Here is a 15,493-nt window from a genome sequence, read left to right on the forward strand (position 1 = left end):
GGGCCACCCCAGATTACTCCAGATCTGTTATCCAGGCTTCCTAAAAGGGGGATAAACTCAATTTGCTAGAGCCTCCACAGCTAGGAGGATATCAGGGCTTCAAACTAAACTAATCATAAAGAGGTTAAAAACTCTGTATTTCTAGTTTACGTATAGGACAATTTGAAAAGAAATGCAAGACAGAAGTGTACTTTACTGAGGAATAGAGCAAATGTTAACAATTAATTGACAGATACATATACAAAATGCTCAGATATATTCAAAGGAAAATAAATGATAATTGAGATGTATTACACATTAAAAATGTGTTATAGTAGACCTCTTCAACCTTCAATTAAATGATGGTATGAGAAATATGTATAATTATCTATTTTCACAGTGGATTGGGGTGAGCTGTCTCATGATTGTCCACATATTCCCTTTAGGAACTGCCAGGACATAGAATAGCACAAACCTTATACTGAATAACTGCTTTTAAAATGTGCAGAATCAGATTAAGCATGGATGACAACAAATCTTGCCAACTGATTTTAAACTTTTCTCTGAAGAACTAAAAATATGTTGTCTTATGCCTCAATTTGATGTTGGTAACTATAACTGTAACTAATTAACAGTGGATGTTAATTTTTTAAGCATCAAACTACCCATTCAATAAGCGCAGGAACCGGGGGATTGTTATACTCGCACAACACGTGCCTGCAACATCCCATCAATTTGGTGAGTGAAAACCATGAAGAACACCAGAGTTGGACTGGTGCTCATCAGGAAGCTCAAAGGTGGGATTTTTATGACCAGGTGAAAAGGGCCCATCAGTGGCATTAAAAGGGTCATTAGGGTTATCCAGAATGGATTTAGGACTTCGGACATTCGGTTGACCTACTGACTTCTGGCTAGAGTGCATGGAAACTGGGGGACTGACATATGGTTAGTTTTGAACATCGTTAAATAGAATCAGATCGGACTGACCTCGTTGGAAAATGTCAAATGAAGTTGTGGGGTACAGCTCTAACCTAAAATGAACTGCTTTGGCAGCACAATCACAACGTTCATTTAAATAATTTTTCAATGTACCAGAATCTATGGTGTTGTTTGCCATTTGTCCCATCCTTGATTTATGTTAACAGAAATGAAAGGTAAGATTTGAATGTAATGTGTTGTGCTCACCTTGAGGTAGAGGTGGGAATAGCAGTGATGAAGCAGGTTGTCAGAAGGCTGGCTGAGACTGCTGACAGTGCTGACCAGCTCAGGGGCATACATGGGCACCGAGTGTTCAATGTTCACCCTTTCTAGCTGGAACTGCACAGAGGGCAGAGGACGCACCGGCTGAAACACTGCTGGTACATGGACTGGGACCGGTGTAGTCTGTTGAATTGAAGATATAAAAAGTAAAAGGGATAGGAAGTGACAATATTCATAACACATATTGCTCTTGTTGGTACATCTCTAGGCTCCGTATAATTCTAATGAATCCCTTCAAAAAAGAAGCTCTCGTGAAAACATGAAGACCAGATTCAAGGATATTGAACAGAGTATGTCTGTCAGCACTACCTTGCATCCCATGATGACAGGCATTAGTGTGTGAAGGAGATTGAACTCTGCCATGGCGACGGTAACTGAGACTTGGAGCAGAGTGAGACATGTGAGTCTGGTTGGGATGAATTCTTCTAGACTTGATATTTCTTCTGAAGTAGCTGGACCGTGGCTCTCCTCAACAATGTCTAAAGAACAATGACAGAACACAAAGAAAGTTGTTAGCTTTGGAACAAATACATTATCATATTGTAGAGGTGCAGTAAATGGGGAGGTTGAAGTGGAAGATTAAATATATAATAAAAAGAAAAAGCGGAATTTCCTTTGTTTCGCACAAGTGAACCAAACCACAAGTATGTGATCTGTGTTGCATTATTTGAAAATTAACTGATGGAGTGGGAAAGGCCAGAGACTTTTGGACTGTAGAAATTGGTTAGCTGTAAAGCACACCAATTTATTTGAGAGGGCAGGGCACCTCTCCACTACGCCTGCAGCATTAAACAATAAAAAAAAATATATTTTCCAACAAAAACCACCACCTCATACACTAAACAAAATAAACATCTCTATAAAAGTACTGGCATCTCAAAGTGATATTCATTACAGTGGCTGTTTCCCGGTAGCTTTTGTTTTTGAAGTATCTCATGAAAGCACTCATTCAATCAATAACCAGAAACATCCGGTAAAAAGGCAGAAAAACGCAGTGAACCAAGTCAACATGGAATAGAGGGCTAGGAAGGTCAGCCCTCACCAAAGCAAGGAGTTACCAGAGCACTGAACCACTAAACCGTGTCCGGGGCCCGAGGTGGACCAACAAGCCTGAACTCTTTGTTAAGTCAACGGCCTTGGCTCTGGTCCCAGGACATGGGCTTGTTTCAGTTCAGTAGAGGTTCTGTTGGGCTAAATTCCCAGCTCCAAGGTGGGCTCTGAACCTGATCCCCAAGCTGTTTTGCTCTTTGGCCTAGTGCCGCAGCCCGCATCAGGTTCATCTGGCACTGCCACGTCCAATCTTATCATATGCCAGGGGCTAAAGTCAATATCCACAGTCAGGGTGGAAATGACAAAAAAGTATGCATCTCACACGGAACACAGAGGCACGATTAGGAACAATTAAACACGTTCTACTTGAAGCACACAGAAAAAGGCGATAAATATGATCAAAAAGAAGAAGTGTGCACGCCGTACACTCTGGCAACTATTATGGTCACGCCTGCCCTGTATTTTCCTCTTCTACTTAAAAGATCCAGTTCTTGTTACTTTATTCTTTCTATTGTTCTAAGAAATACACAAAAAGAAACAGTGACACAATTGGACACAGTGTGAGTAATTTGCAAGTTGGAACCTCCTGCTGTAAATAAGACAATAATATCTTCTATAAAAAAAGACAGACACCAGCCAGTTTGGCTTCTATTTAAAGCTAGTTTTGGGGAGGAAAGTGATTAGCCCTGAGTTCCTGGCAAGTAGTGTATGCGGAGGAGCTAAGAAACAGAGGAGAGGATGAGTGGAGAGATAGTCATGTCTTTGACCTCCTGATCGCAACCACTCTCCTGGCAAGCATACACACACTGCCCTCGTGAAGCCAGGGCTGGAGTAACAGAGCAGCTGTCATCAAAATACTTTGCAGACCGGACAAAAACCTGGATCACCCCACAGATAGTCAGAACTAAGACCATCTGTCATTTACACTGTAGAGTCAAACACAGTTGATACAGATGCAAACTTTTTAAAATGTCAACAAGAGAAGAGGAGTGGAGTTCACCTACAAAGCCAAAAGGTGTGTAAACATAACCCTCCACTTCATGCTCCAGCAGCTGCACTGCTCATAAACCTGTGCCAGGATGCTGTTTGTAGGATTCGGCTCTGCCTTCAACCCCATCATCCCATCAGGACCAAAAACTCACACACTAAGAACAGTTTCTTCCCATCTACGGCCAGCCACATCAACAGACCAACGACCCCCACAATCAGGGACTCTTATCCCCACCCCAACAGTTACTATACGTAACATTAATGTAAATCTATTTGATTCATGAGCACTGCACATACTCTTCAAACTTCACGCATGCACAGACTGTAGTTATTTAATTTTAAAAACAGACATACATTTTATAACATTTTTGTCTCAAACGTTTCTATCTATATTCTTGACTTTGCAGCACCTGCTTATCTTTATTATATGCACCAACATTCTAAGGCAAATTCCTTGTATGTGAAAACTTAGTTGGCAAAAAAAATGATTCTTAGGAAAACACGTAAGGCATGTGTTATTTTATCACTCCATCTGTAATAGCTACCATGGTGAAAAGTGTTTTATCTCTCCTCAATCCCCCCATGGGGCTGAACCACACTGACCCTTCTCCAGAAAATCCCAGCGAGCAGAGACATATATTGAAACAGGAAGGAACACACCGACCTACCCAGCTTTAGTCAAAAGCTCTATAGTAATTACCCCATCATCTATTATCTATTGCAGATGCTGAAACAACCGAAACCTACGGATGTTATCGTTTCGCATAAATGAGAGTTATTGCTAGAGATATTACACACAGACACACATTCCATGTTCTTTCACAACATCCCAGGGATGAGCTCATCAATAGCTGTGCAGCAACGATCACTAACAAAGGTGTTTGACTTATCCTCCCTCATGTGCTCCAAAAGTTCATTACTTTCATGTACAGCTGTGTGGTGAAAGATGGGTTGTGCAAGGAAATAACAATGTGATGAGGATACTGTCAAGTGCAAACTGTTGCAGTTTCCGATCACTGGCAGAGTAGAATAACATAATACAATAGAGGAGAAGATATGAGAGACAAAAACAAGTGGGAAGAGTAGACTAGAAGAGACAGTGTTGACACAAGTGTAAAGTTATTTGAGTGTAAGCAGTACAGTAAAAAGATGGAGCCAATGTAAGCATGACATTTCTGACCTTGCTGTGGTTTGCAGTAGGGTTCATATTCATGGTCCATGGCACAGGTGACCATCTTGAGGATGCGGTGGACAGCACTGCTGTGCAGCCGGACATCCAGAGGTCCAACCACCAGCCTCTTTATGGAGGTCTCCTGAACAGCGGGCACCACCACCTCCTCCATACTCACAACCGTGAAGTCCTGAGAGCCTAGGAACAGGAACACACACATACACACACATAAACATTTTGAAATATTTATCGTATGTGCTATCTAAGACAAAACCAGGAAAAACCAACTGCTTAGAAAGTGCCTTTGTATCCTTACAATCTTGAAGATTAATTTATCTATTCATTATTGTCTCGTTGCGTGGCTTGTCTCCTTTTAAAATATATATTCCTTAACTTAATGCCTAGTGATAGCTTTCTTGCCTGCTACTATAGCAGTATCAAAAAATATATATACTTCACTAGCGATAACATTTTCCTCTTGGAATTTACATAAATAGAGCACCAGACTACTTTAAGGGACATCATATTTACTGTAGCACCTTAAATGCCATTTCCCAAAATACAATTATTTTATTTTATTTAAAAAAAAACATGAGACTGATCGTCATTAAAAGACCAACATTCTCGCAAAAACTTCTTACTGACTTCTGCTTACTTTAAATTTAACATTAAAAATGTTTTCAAATTTTTCAAAGACCTGTTAGTCACTGTTTCTTGATGTGCAGAGTGTTATGACTTAAATAACACACAACAAAATGTGTTCCCCACTAATGCATTTTTTAAAATTAAGTAAAAGCAGAGAGCTCCTCATCTTTCGGGCAAAAAAACACAACAAAGATGGCTGTGGTGTAATGCAGCAGCAGGGAGCAGCTCACATAGCTGTGAACCACTGGAATGATGAATATTCCAAATGTCCACTTCTCTCACACAGCTGTCCCTTCATTCATCGCAGGCCCCTTGTTCCAGAGGTCTACTTAAAAGACTCAGCTCCCCGGCAATAAAAAGAGAGAAATTAAAAATAAAAGAAGGGGGTGGATGAATAGAAGTGACGGAGAAAGCAGGATAAAGGTTCAGAACTTTCTTTATTCCCATTACATTCCACCACTGTGCCGAACATTCTTAAAGCTCAGAGAGTCAACATTATGAATCAAACTTTTTATTTTCGTTTTTTATAGTAGTGAGCACTGGGGGATTGGGGTGAACCTCCCATTGAATTCTGGTTCTGATTTATAAAGGGCAATGGGCAATGCCACTTCCCCTTCCCTACTTCGGTGACATTTGGCTGCAATGGATTAGGCCTAATATCAACCATATGGCAGCAGTTAGAACGGTCAGTGGTACGATGAGGAGGCTGAAATTAGCCGGGATTTAGACGATTTAAATGTGTCTCCATTTCCCCAAGATAAAAAAAAAGTAAGTCTGCCGCGTTACTCTAATGTGAAGTCAATGGTGAGTGTGACCTGGCTTGGTTAGTATTTCGTTTGACTCAGAGTTTATGTGGGTCCCATGGCGATGGAAACTAATTTGTTTGGTTGACACTGGATCTGGGCCGCGTCCGAGAAGAAGAGAAACACCGACAGAGAAGCGGCATTCCAATTGGCGAGGGTAACCACAGCCACATCCCGCAGGAAAAGAGAATGACACTTATCCTGCTGTCAAAAAAACTACTTTGACAGCTCAGAATGACAATATCAATGTTTTTTTTAATTTAGATTTGTATCTGTTGCTGACAGCAGGAGGAAACAATAGCGTAGTCAGAAAGGAGGTGAAAGGAAATGTAAGAAGAAAAAAAGAGGCAGGCAAGGGAAACAACACAGGTGACATTAGAACGCCTCATCATTTCAATTATCTGCTCATGTAATTTAATTGGTTAAACCAGATCTTTGATACTTTTTTCATTTAATAAAAATACAAAATGTGTTTGATCAACGAACACCATATTTGCACAGCTTTCAGTGACGTATGGGCCATAAAGCTGTAAAGTTATACTTTTACCTTTAGACATAGAAAGGGGGTTGGGCAGATTTATATTTATCAAGTGCTGAGCTTTATTAAAGAGTTTTTTTTTTCTCTTAGAACTGGTAAATGCCAGTCAGGTGTCACTGTCATATTTACACAGAGAGAAGTTTTCCAGCAGCATTGAAATAAAATCGTCACCAATCACAAACTTACGCACAAAGGCATGTGTGGGCCAAATACATTTCAAATTGAAGTGGAGAACGCTTTATCTCTTAATGGTAACTTCAGATCTTTTCTGACTTGAATAAACATTCTTGAGTGCTGCGGCTCAGGAATGAAAAACCCTGCCCATTTTAAGGCTTCTGCCAGAAAGGAGTGACACCTAATTAGGCGAGAGGAGCCTATTCACTTTCTCAAGAGCTTTACAGGTAAAGAGACAGGGGGAAACAATGTTTCAACAAGCAGCGCAGAGAAAGAAACTCAAATACGTGTCAGCGCAGACTAAACACTTCTGACAGTTGCCCTCCAGGTAAGTTTGGGGTGAGAGCGAGGACAGGAAGGGTCAAGGACCAGGTGGCTGTGACTCAAACAAGACAAGCTCTTTCTTCAAGGCTCCAGGGGGGCTTGTATGACAGACAAGAGAGGAGAGAGAGAGAGAGAGAGAGAGAGACAGAGAGAGAGAGAGAGAGATGGAAAGACAGAAAGAGTACATGGTAGATAGGAAGAAAGAGAGAGAACAAGGCAGAGAAAAGGAGAGCATGACAGATATAAAGAAAAAGAGAGAGGAGGTGGCGAGGTGAGCAAACAAGCTCTGTGAGGAGGAGTGAACTAGACAATACCTTTGCCGCTGCTGTTCTCCATTGTGTAGAGATAATCCATGTAGAAAGCACCAAAGCGCTGCATGCCTGCTATCTCCGTGTAGGTCTCCTGTTAAACAAAAAGCAGAGTTAGGTAAACACGGCAGTAAGGGAGCAAACAAGCTGATAGCATTTAAGAGTGGTAGTGACTGGGGTCAGGGTAGATACAACAAAAGGGCTCAAATCAGAGATAAAAGGAGTTATTGACGGGGCAATCTGCTCCTCTGGATATCATTTTTTGAAACTATTTATATACACCTGAAATTAAAGGAGATTCACAAGGGAAGAATTAAAAATGTCCCTGATCTGGAGCCAAAATACTGTATAACTAATCAACTGTTTACAGCGCAAAGAGCCAAGAGAACACCTTAAATAATCTATACTACTGTATACTTTATGGTGCACATGGAAGTCATTTACTAGATATCAAGTTTGTTCTTTATTGAGTAATAATAAGCTATTGATAAAATGAAGTTAAAGTTTCCCCTCTCAGTTGGTGCTTGGAAATATTCCAAAGGCAATGCATATCTTATCTACTAAGATTGGACTTTTCCATTACAAATCAAACCTGTCTGACTGGGATTATGGCTGAAACTCCCAATATTAAATTATGAAATGCTATTTGGAAATATTTATAAAGATAACAATGTGCAGCTTTTAAAAGCATGAATGTAATGTAAAATGCACCTGTATGTACACGTTTCGAAAAGATAATTCATAAATTATCATTAAAGAACTTAGTTACTGTCAGTTACTCAACAGTTAAAATAGTGTTAGAAAGTTGCCAGATGGAAACAGTAACTTTTATATCCTCCCTAGGGTTGTAGAGGTGCCGCAGTCCATCCAAGCACACTTTAGGGAAGAGGCAGAGTACACCCTGGACAGGTCACCAGTTTATTACAGGGCTAACACATATAGACAAACACACTCACAGTCAGAACCATGGGCAATTTAGTTTCCATTTGACCTAAACGTGCTTGTCTTTGGGACTATGGGAGTACAGGAAAAGCAACCAACACAGGAAGAACATGTGAAAAAGCTAAGCAATGTTCCATATAAAGTTAAGTATTTATGATCAATATTAACAAAAAAATATAAGAAAGGGAAATGTGGATTTGGACCCTTTTTGATCTACGTAGGTGTCAGCGTATTGTTATACCACAAGTCATGACAATTTATTAGTCAGCAGGTCAAGAGCTATTGACCCTGTCCTAAACAATATATGAAAGTTATACTTCTACTGCACATCAAACCACTGGCAAACAGAGAGAATGAGTGAGCAAGCAAGAAACAGAGAAAAGGAGAGGCCCCTCTCACAGACACATTTAACACCCCCGCCCTAGACTTACCCACTTGTTCTCTAAACAGAGATTTCAATAGAGCCTTATCAGAGAGTCAGGTTAATGAGTAATATTTATTAGGGGACCTCTAATGGCTATGGCATGCTTTTGGATCAAAGCCATTGGCTGGTTTCAAAACTCCTAATGAATTAACACTGAAACCTTTGACTCTTAAGACTTTCAAGTACGGGATAGATGGATGGATGTATGTCCAAACAATTGCTTCATGGAGGGTCATGAACATTTCTGAACAGAGTCAACACTAGAGCTGTGATGGCTGATGAAGGGAGCTGAGTGTTATCAGGAATAATGGCTTTAACACCACTACTTAGATAGTGGGGAACATTCCTCTACTGCAGCCAGAAGCTGGGTGACTGACAGAAATAATCTAAGTGGAAGATATTTAAATTAGAATGGTTTATTTAGAAGAGAAATTACTAAGGGTCGAAAAGGACAAAATATTGTATTAGTACCACTAGCAATGGTTCTGACATGTCATGCCAAATAGTGTGCATTAGTTTCCTGCTTTAGCAAGCCACTGAAGCCATACCCACACTTAGAAATAATTTTGTTCTCTGCTTTGGCAGCGACAGGCACTTATGGAACCCTTTATATTTCCAAAAATAAAATAAAAACTTTATTGATTGGTTTAGTGAGGAGTGTGTCGATGGCAGGTGCTGTTCGAGTAAACAGTGAGTTCATTATGTTTATTGCATTTTTGTTTTATTGTATTGCTGTGGGTGGAATAAGTGTGTTACTGTGGGCCCAGCTGTGAGGTGCGTGTTGAGTTGGTTGTTGGCCTGGCTTAGAACTGACTGCTTAATTTTTGCCACATGGTTTAGTATCTGCTATCAGTTCTGTGAGAGTCCTTTGAATGCTTAGTGGTTGGTCTTCTGAAGAAAACAACAACAAAAAAACGCTTGATCGTTAATATGTTGCATACATCACAAACCTGTAAGGTTGGATTCACTACAGGCAAAGTGTTTTACTGATGTATGTGCATGGCTGCTTTTAGGTAGTTACTCTCCAAGGACTTCAATCTGAAATGTATTTTCTGATTCTGCATTTTGACCTTCTATCCAATCAAAGGCAGCCTTTCTTAAACCATCCAAAACTGTCTTTCTCATATTAAAAAAGTACAAAATTAAAAAAAATCTTTTGTACAGTATATAAGTCGAGAATATATCTTATTTGATTAGGACCTTGTGATTAGTGGTGTCCAGGATGAACTCAGCCCTGACTCCGTTGTTCTCAGGACTGCGGTAGTCGAAGAGGGAGTTGGTAAGGTATGTCATTCCTTTACTGCTTAGGCTGTCCCCGCAACTGAAGAACACTGCATCCTGCAGGGACACAGATAAAAATAAATGTGGAAAATGTATGAAGGAGAGGATGCACAGAGAATAAAAGTATATTTAATATATTCCAGAAAACTCCCCCCAAAAAAGCAATAGAACACACAGTCAAACATATTTTGACTTGGTAATTAAATACATCGATTTCAATTGAGTGTTGAAGTGTAAGTGTACATGAGCAGATGGTGAGACTGCTGTTGACACTGATGTAGATGGACAGACAGACAGACAGACAGACAGACAGACAGACAACATCATGGTGAATTACACTCTTCCATTAACAAACCAGACCACATCTCTACCTCCTTGCGAACGCTCTTGGGAGCAATAGAGGCTGCAGTAGACATGGTTTAGGTGAAAGGGATCTATTTTTCTGGGCTTAAAATTCTCTTTAATATTTGACACTCATGTTTTTACTCTTTTGAATTTTTCCTTGAGGTTTTTAAGGCCTTATTTTACCTCTTCCCGTCTGTTCATGTTCTCTTCAAAATCCCGTACTCCCATGATGCCTTTCAGGCAGAGTGCCCGGCAGCCCACAAAGCCGATCTGACAATCAAAGAAGGGCTCACCCATCATCAGCACCTGGAATAGAAAACCAGAGGAAAAGACTTGAACCAGTTTTAATACTGCAGATTTATGCACCTCTACATGGAGAATAGTGTGAAAATTGGATCATGTCTGAAGCCCTTTTCCTCCAGTGAAGAAAGTGAGGAATACAAAGGAAATAAAATGAATATTAATATACTTGGCTGCAGGGTAAAAAAATTTGAGGGGAGCCTTGAGGATCTTACAGTGTGAGGTAAGTTAATACTGAACAGAAGGGGAAAATGCCAGCTTCACAATCCGTTCTCCTGCAAAGAGAACACCCAGGATGTCAAGTGTCTTAAATCAGTCAACAGGAGCCCAGTAAAACTATAACTGTGCAATAATTCACAGAAATTAATTTGACTGAATTACCTTTTTACATTGCAATAAAACATAAAATGTGATATTAATGACAGTTCTAGCCTTGATTTATTATGGACGTATCACAAACAAAGTTCTCCACCATGACCAGTTTGGGGCTAAGTTGGTTTGTGGTGGTGTTGAGGTTGTGGGCTCATTTCATTGTGATAAAATGGGCACAGTATAGACTGCTTCTATTTTCCCCTGAGAGTGGTGTGTGCATGTGTGTATTTGTGTGTGTGTGTGTGTGTGTGTGTGTGTGTGTGTGTGTGTGTGTGTGTGTGTGTGTGTGTGTGTGTGTGTGTGTGTGTGTGTGTGCTTTTGTGCGCAGCCCCTGTAACCACAAAGGTGTGGTTCTCTCTCGCTCACCGTGCCTTCGCTTTACCCAGCAGACAACTAAACAGAGAGCAATCCAATAAAACTTTACGTTTCACCACACAATAATTACAAGGCCTAGTTTTGCCTGTTTTACTAGCCATTCCTCTGCCTTTCAACGCTCTCACTTTTGGTCCCAGTTCAGACTGCGCTCTCTCTCTTCCAGCAAAAGCATAAATTACAGAAATTGGAATTGGAAATCATTCAGAATTCTCACATCTGGTAGAAAGCTTAGCAGCAGAAAACTCCTTTCCGACTCCAACCAGGTAATCAGTGAGAAAGGTTTAAAAATATTTTCTTCGCCGAGGGGGAAATGCGGAAATGATCAGAACTGGGCTCGTCTCAGACACAAATTCTACTGTGTTCACGACAGGCCACGGATTAGTGACCTGGAGAGAGGCTTTATAAATGGACTTGAGGAAAGAATTAAGAATAACCTCTGTCCAACAGGCAGTAAAGAGACAGTCATAATAATAATACATTCAAATGCAGGACAGAGATATTTATTGGTCTGTTCTGGTCATGATGAGTAACAAGGTTGCTTTCCATGATGATTGATCCAACTGGTTGAAAGGAGATATCACTAGAAAAATCATTCAAATTAATTGTTAGGTCCTGATCAACAATAACTAAAATGATCATTATTAATAGTGGTTAACATTACAGGGATGAATGTGATGTAAAATATAGATCAGGATATAGATCTCAACTACAATAAATGTAGCATTGGCGAAAATAATCGTATTTCTTATATAATAAGCAATAAGACATCTGATCAGGATTGGAGCTGGTTGGTTACTTGGTTACACTCAAGAAAGCTGTCATTGGTTATTGTAGTTAATCTTAAGTTTATTATGTGTAATGTAGACACTGTATTGATAAAAAAAACTACAATGTGAATAACTGTGAATAAAAAAGACTATAATCCATAAATGGTGGAAACCTCAGGGTTAAGAATAAAGTGGTAGTTCTTACCTCAATAGTGATTCCCTCTTGCTCCAGGCACAGGACTTCTCTGGACTTGACCTTCTGAGGACTATAGTAGCTGCTCTCTGACTGGGTCTCTGTCAGCTGAGACAAAAGACAGAGGGACAGAATGTCTTTAATATATTATTTTATAATGATCAAAAATGGACTTAAATAACAAACACAGATCAAATTTCACAAATATGATTTTGTGTGTGGCAGAAATGTGTTCTAAAATGTATGTTCTATGAGTGAAAAGCTCAGGTGACAAATAGGTCGATAGACAATGACAACTGAAGTTCAATGTTGTGTTACAGTTAAGACTTGGTGACAGTGTTGAATCTAAAAAGTAGATAGTGTAGTTCAGAATCACAAAAGCAAATCAAAACCAAGTCAGTTTTTGATTTTCTTTTGCCACGTCAAAATGTTGGGAGACGACAAGGGGAAAACTAAGTTTTGTTTTTTGTTTGACGGAATAACTAACGGTTACGGCAATAAGACAGATGTCAGAAAAATGCAAAACTAATAATAACTAGAAAGCATATGTCCCATTGAATGTGTGTGTGTGCGTGTGTACACACAATCCCCTGCTGAAACAGATACATGATTTGAAACATAAACAAAAGCTATGGAAGTCTTTGGATGTGAGGGGCCCCCTGAATATAATGCTTAAAACCAGAAACAATAACATCCAAACAAGGACAGATGACATTTTCTTAGATCAGAGACTGAATGCCAGCCTTAGGACTTTTTGGTCGCTTTTCCCTTCCAAGTTTGGACTGGGGCCAAAGACATTCATCAAACCACATGACAGCCACTCCTCTCTCTGAATATAGGAGAGGCCCTCCATGTCTTTATTGGGAATGACAACCAGAACATGACTAAAGCACTGAGTGAGGATACTAAGTGAATGGTGAGTATTCAGGTAAATCTAGAAAAGAGGGATTGTTAATTACAGCATTAATTGTTTGCAGAAATCATGTAGAGTAAGTAAGAGAATGTGACAGAGAACGACCGTCAAAACTAGTTGTTTGTGGTGAGAGGGGTACAGAGTCGTGATGCTTTTTTAGGTTGGCCAGCCTAAAAACTGTGTGTGTAGTAGAGCAGAACTGTGCAGGCTCTACTCTAACCCATTCAACTTTAACACAGGAAGCAGGTGCAGAGTACGCAGCAGCTGTGCCTTATTATCCCTACTGATGGAGCGGACTCTCTCACCCTCGTTCCCTTCCCCTATTGCGATTCAGTTGGTTTAATCACGTGCAGGGACCACCCCACCCCACCCCAGTCCACAGGTCCCTGGGAGCAGCGGAAAGCGAGGGGGGGATCAGTGCACAGTGGCACTGACACCAAAGAGCTGCTGATCACATTGAGACAAACATGACGAGTCCTATAAGAATAAAGCCAATTTTGCATTGCTTAAGTCTGCTGGGATGTCTAGGACTGTACCTGGGCCTGAAACAACACAGAAGCACACAGAGGATAGAGAAGCAGCATAGCACTGGAGCATCAACACAAATGGTTAAAAACAGCCAGTAATAGACAGAGCTACTGCTGCCACTACCTTCCCTGCTACCTCTTCTTTATTATGCTGTAGCCCATTTGAGGGCTTTGGGAGTCCAACACAAATCAAATGATTATTTAAGAAGCATTTGGGAAATGTTACAATACTGGATGTTAATATTGAGGACGTAAATTGTGTTTTTTTCCCTTAACATTTTTCAAAAAACTGAAATGAGTCGATGAAAAGGTTGAAAAAGACTTTGGGGACATTTGACATTTGCTAGTAGGAAAAATTAAAATACCAAAAGTAAAGAAACAATGTTTCTTGAAATGAAAAATGAAGTCTGGCATTCAATGGGAGCTTGGCATGCGCGCAAATGTGAAAGAGGGGAACAGATGGTCAGTGCTGAACTATGCATTATGTGTGTAAAAGCCATTAAAGTATACTGCCAATTTCTCTGATCAAACAGATCTGGGGAGTAATGGGTCAGCAATCTAAAAATACCTCTCTGATTTCACGTCAATGTCAAACTCAGGTCCAGGCAGTGGCTGTTCAAAGACACGAAATTCCCTCAAACTAAATACTTCCTTGTAGGAACGAGACGAGAACGTTTAAAAAACCATCCTTTCAGCTGTCTGCAATTACTCCAGACGAGAGGCAATTAATTGATTAAAAGAACTCAAACAATACAGGAACAATTTAAACATTATTAGAAAAAGCACCAAGGTCTATTTGGCCTGAGACATACCTCCCCCTTCACTGATCACACACACCGTCAAGTACAAACACACACACACACACACACACACACACACACACACACACACACACACACACACACACACACACACACACACACACACACACACACACACACACACACACACACACACAAGAGCAGTAATGTGATCTGAACTTTGAGGGGAAACACAGATGAATTCCAACTATTCAGAGTGAGCAGGCAGGATTAAAGTTTGGGATCCATTTCTGAATAGTCATCATACCATGTGTAATGTTTAAAACATTAACGTGACCCGAGACGCCAGTTAGCGGTTACACTACCCTCCCCTGTACCGCACACAGAGACAAAGAGGATCGGAACTTCCTGGGGATCAAGCTGTGTTTTTTAGGCACTAACTGAAAAGGAATACGGAAAATATAGGATGCAGGGGTGGAGTGAGTAGTGGTCGAGAACAAACAATGGTAGCAAGGAAAAGAATGTAATTGTTAAGAAAACAATAACTTAAATAAAGAAATTCTATATCAACATTAAATACCATTATCTGCAGAAAATCCCCAATAATTTACTGAATTACCATAACAGGTCCCTACATAAATTGGTTTGACCTTTTCCTGTAATACAAATAGACATTTACATTCCGATCTTTACTCTCACTTTTGTTCTTTCCTTATTTTTGGGGCATGAAAATTTATTTTTGTTGCCACACTTTGATGTATTTCTTTATCAAAAATACCAGAACTTTCCAATAGAACAGCTTAACCCAGATCACATTCAGCCAACTATTATTTCTCTAAGATTGATGCTGAACACTTTTTTTTTTAAAGATAATTTTTTTGCATTTTCAAGCTTTTATTAGATAGTACAGAGTTGAAATTGGGAGACAGAGAGAGAGGGGGGATGACCTGCAGTAAAGGTCCACGGGTCGGATTCGAACCCGCGACCACTGCAAAGAAGGCCGGAGCCAATATGGTACACGCTCTATCCACTACGCCACCGGAGCGCCCCG

General features: G+C 40.2%; 1 protein-coding gene across 2 annotated transcripts in view; it reads right to left on the minus strand.

Moving 5' to 3' along the window:
- The window catches only part of vps13b (vacuolar protein sorting 13 homolog B), a 379,499-nt gene that overhangs the window by 319,388 nt on the left and 44,618 nt on the right, over positions 1-15,493 (minus strand). For both annotated transcript variants that reach the window (XM_080038971.1, XM_080038972.1), the window contains exons 9-15: positions 12,254-12,349; positions 10,418-10,540; positions 9,809-9,946; positions 7,249-7,336; positions 4,460-4,648; positions 1,549-1,718; positions 1,165-1,362 (exon numbers count right to left, since the gene is read on the minus strand). In XM_080038971.1, the coding sequence (XP_079895097.1) occupies positions 1,165-1,362; positions 1,549-1,718; positions 4,460-4,648; positions 7,249-7,336; positions 9,809-9,946; positions 10,418-10,540; positions 12,254-12,349 (1,002 nt within the window). The remainder of the gene's footprint in view (positions 1-1,164; positions 1,363-1,548; positions 1,719-4,459; positions 4,649-7,248; positions 7,337-9,808; positions 9,947-10,417; positions 10,541-12,253; positions 12,350-15,493) is intronic.

This window comes from Ammodytes marinus (genome assembly GCF_949987685.1).
Source record: "Ammodytes marinus genome assembly, chromosome: 13".
Classification (NCBI taxonomy): Eukaryota; Metazoa; Chordata; class Actinopteri; order Uranoscopiformes; family Ammodytidae; genus Ammodytes; species Ammodytes marinus.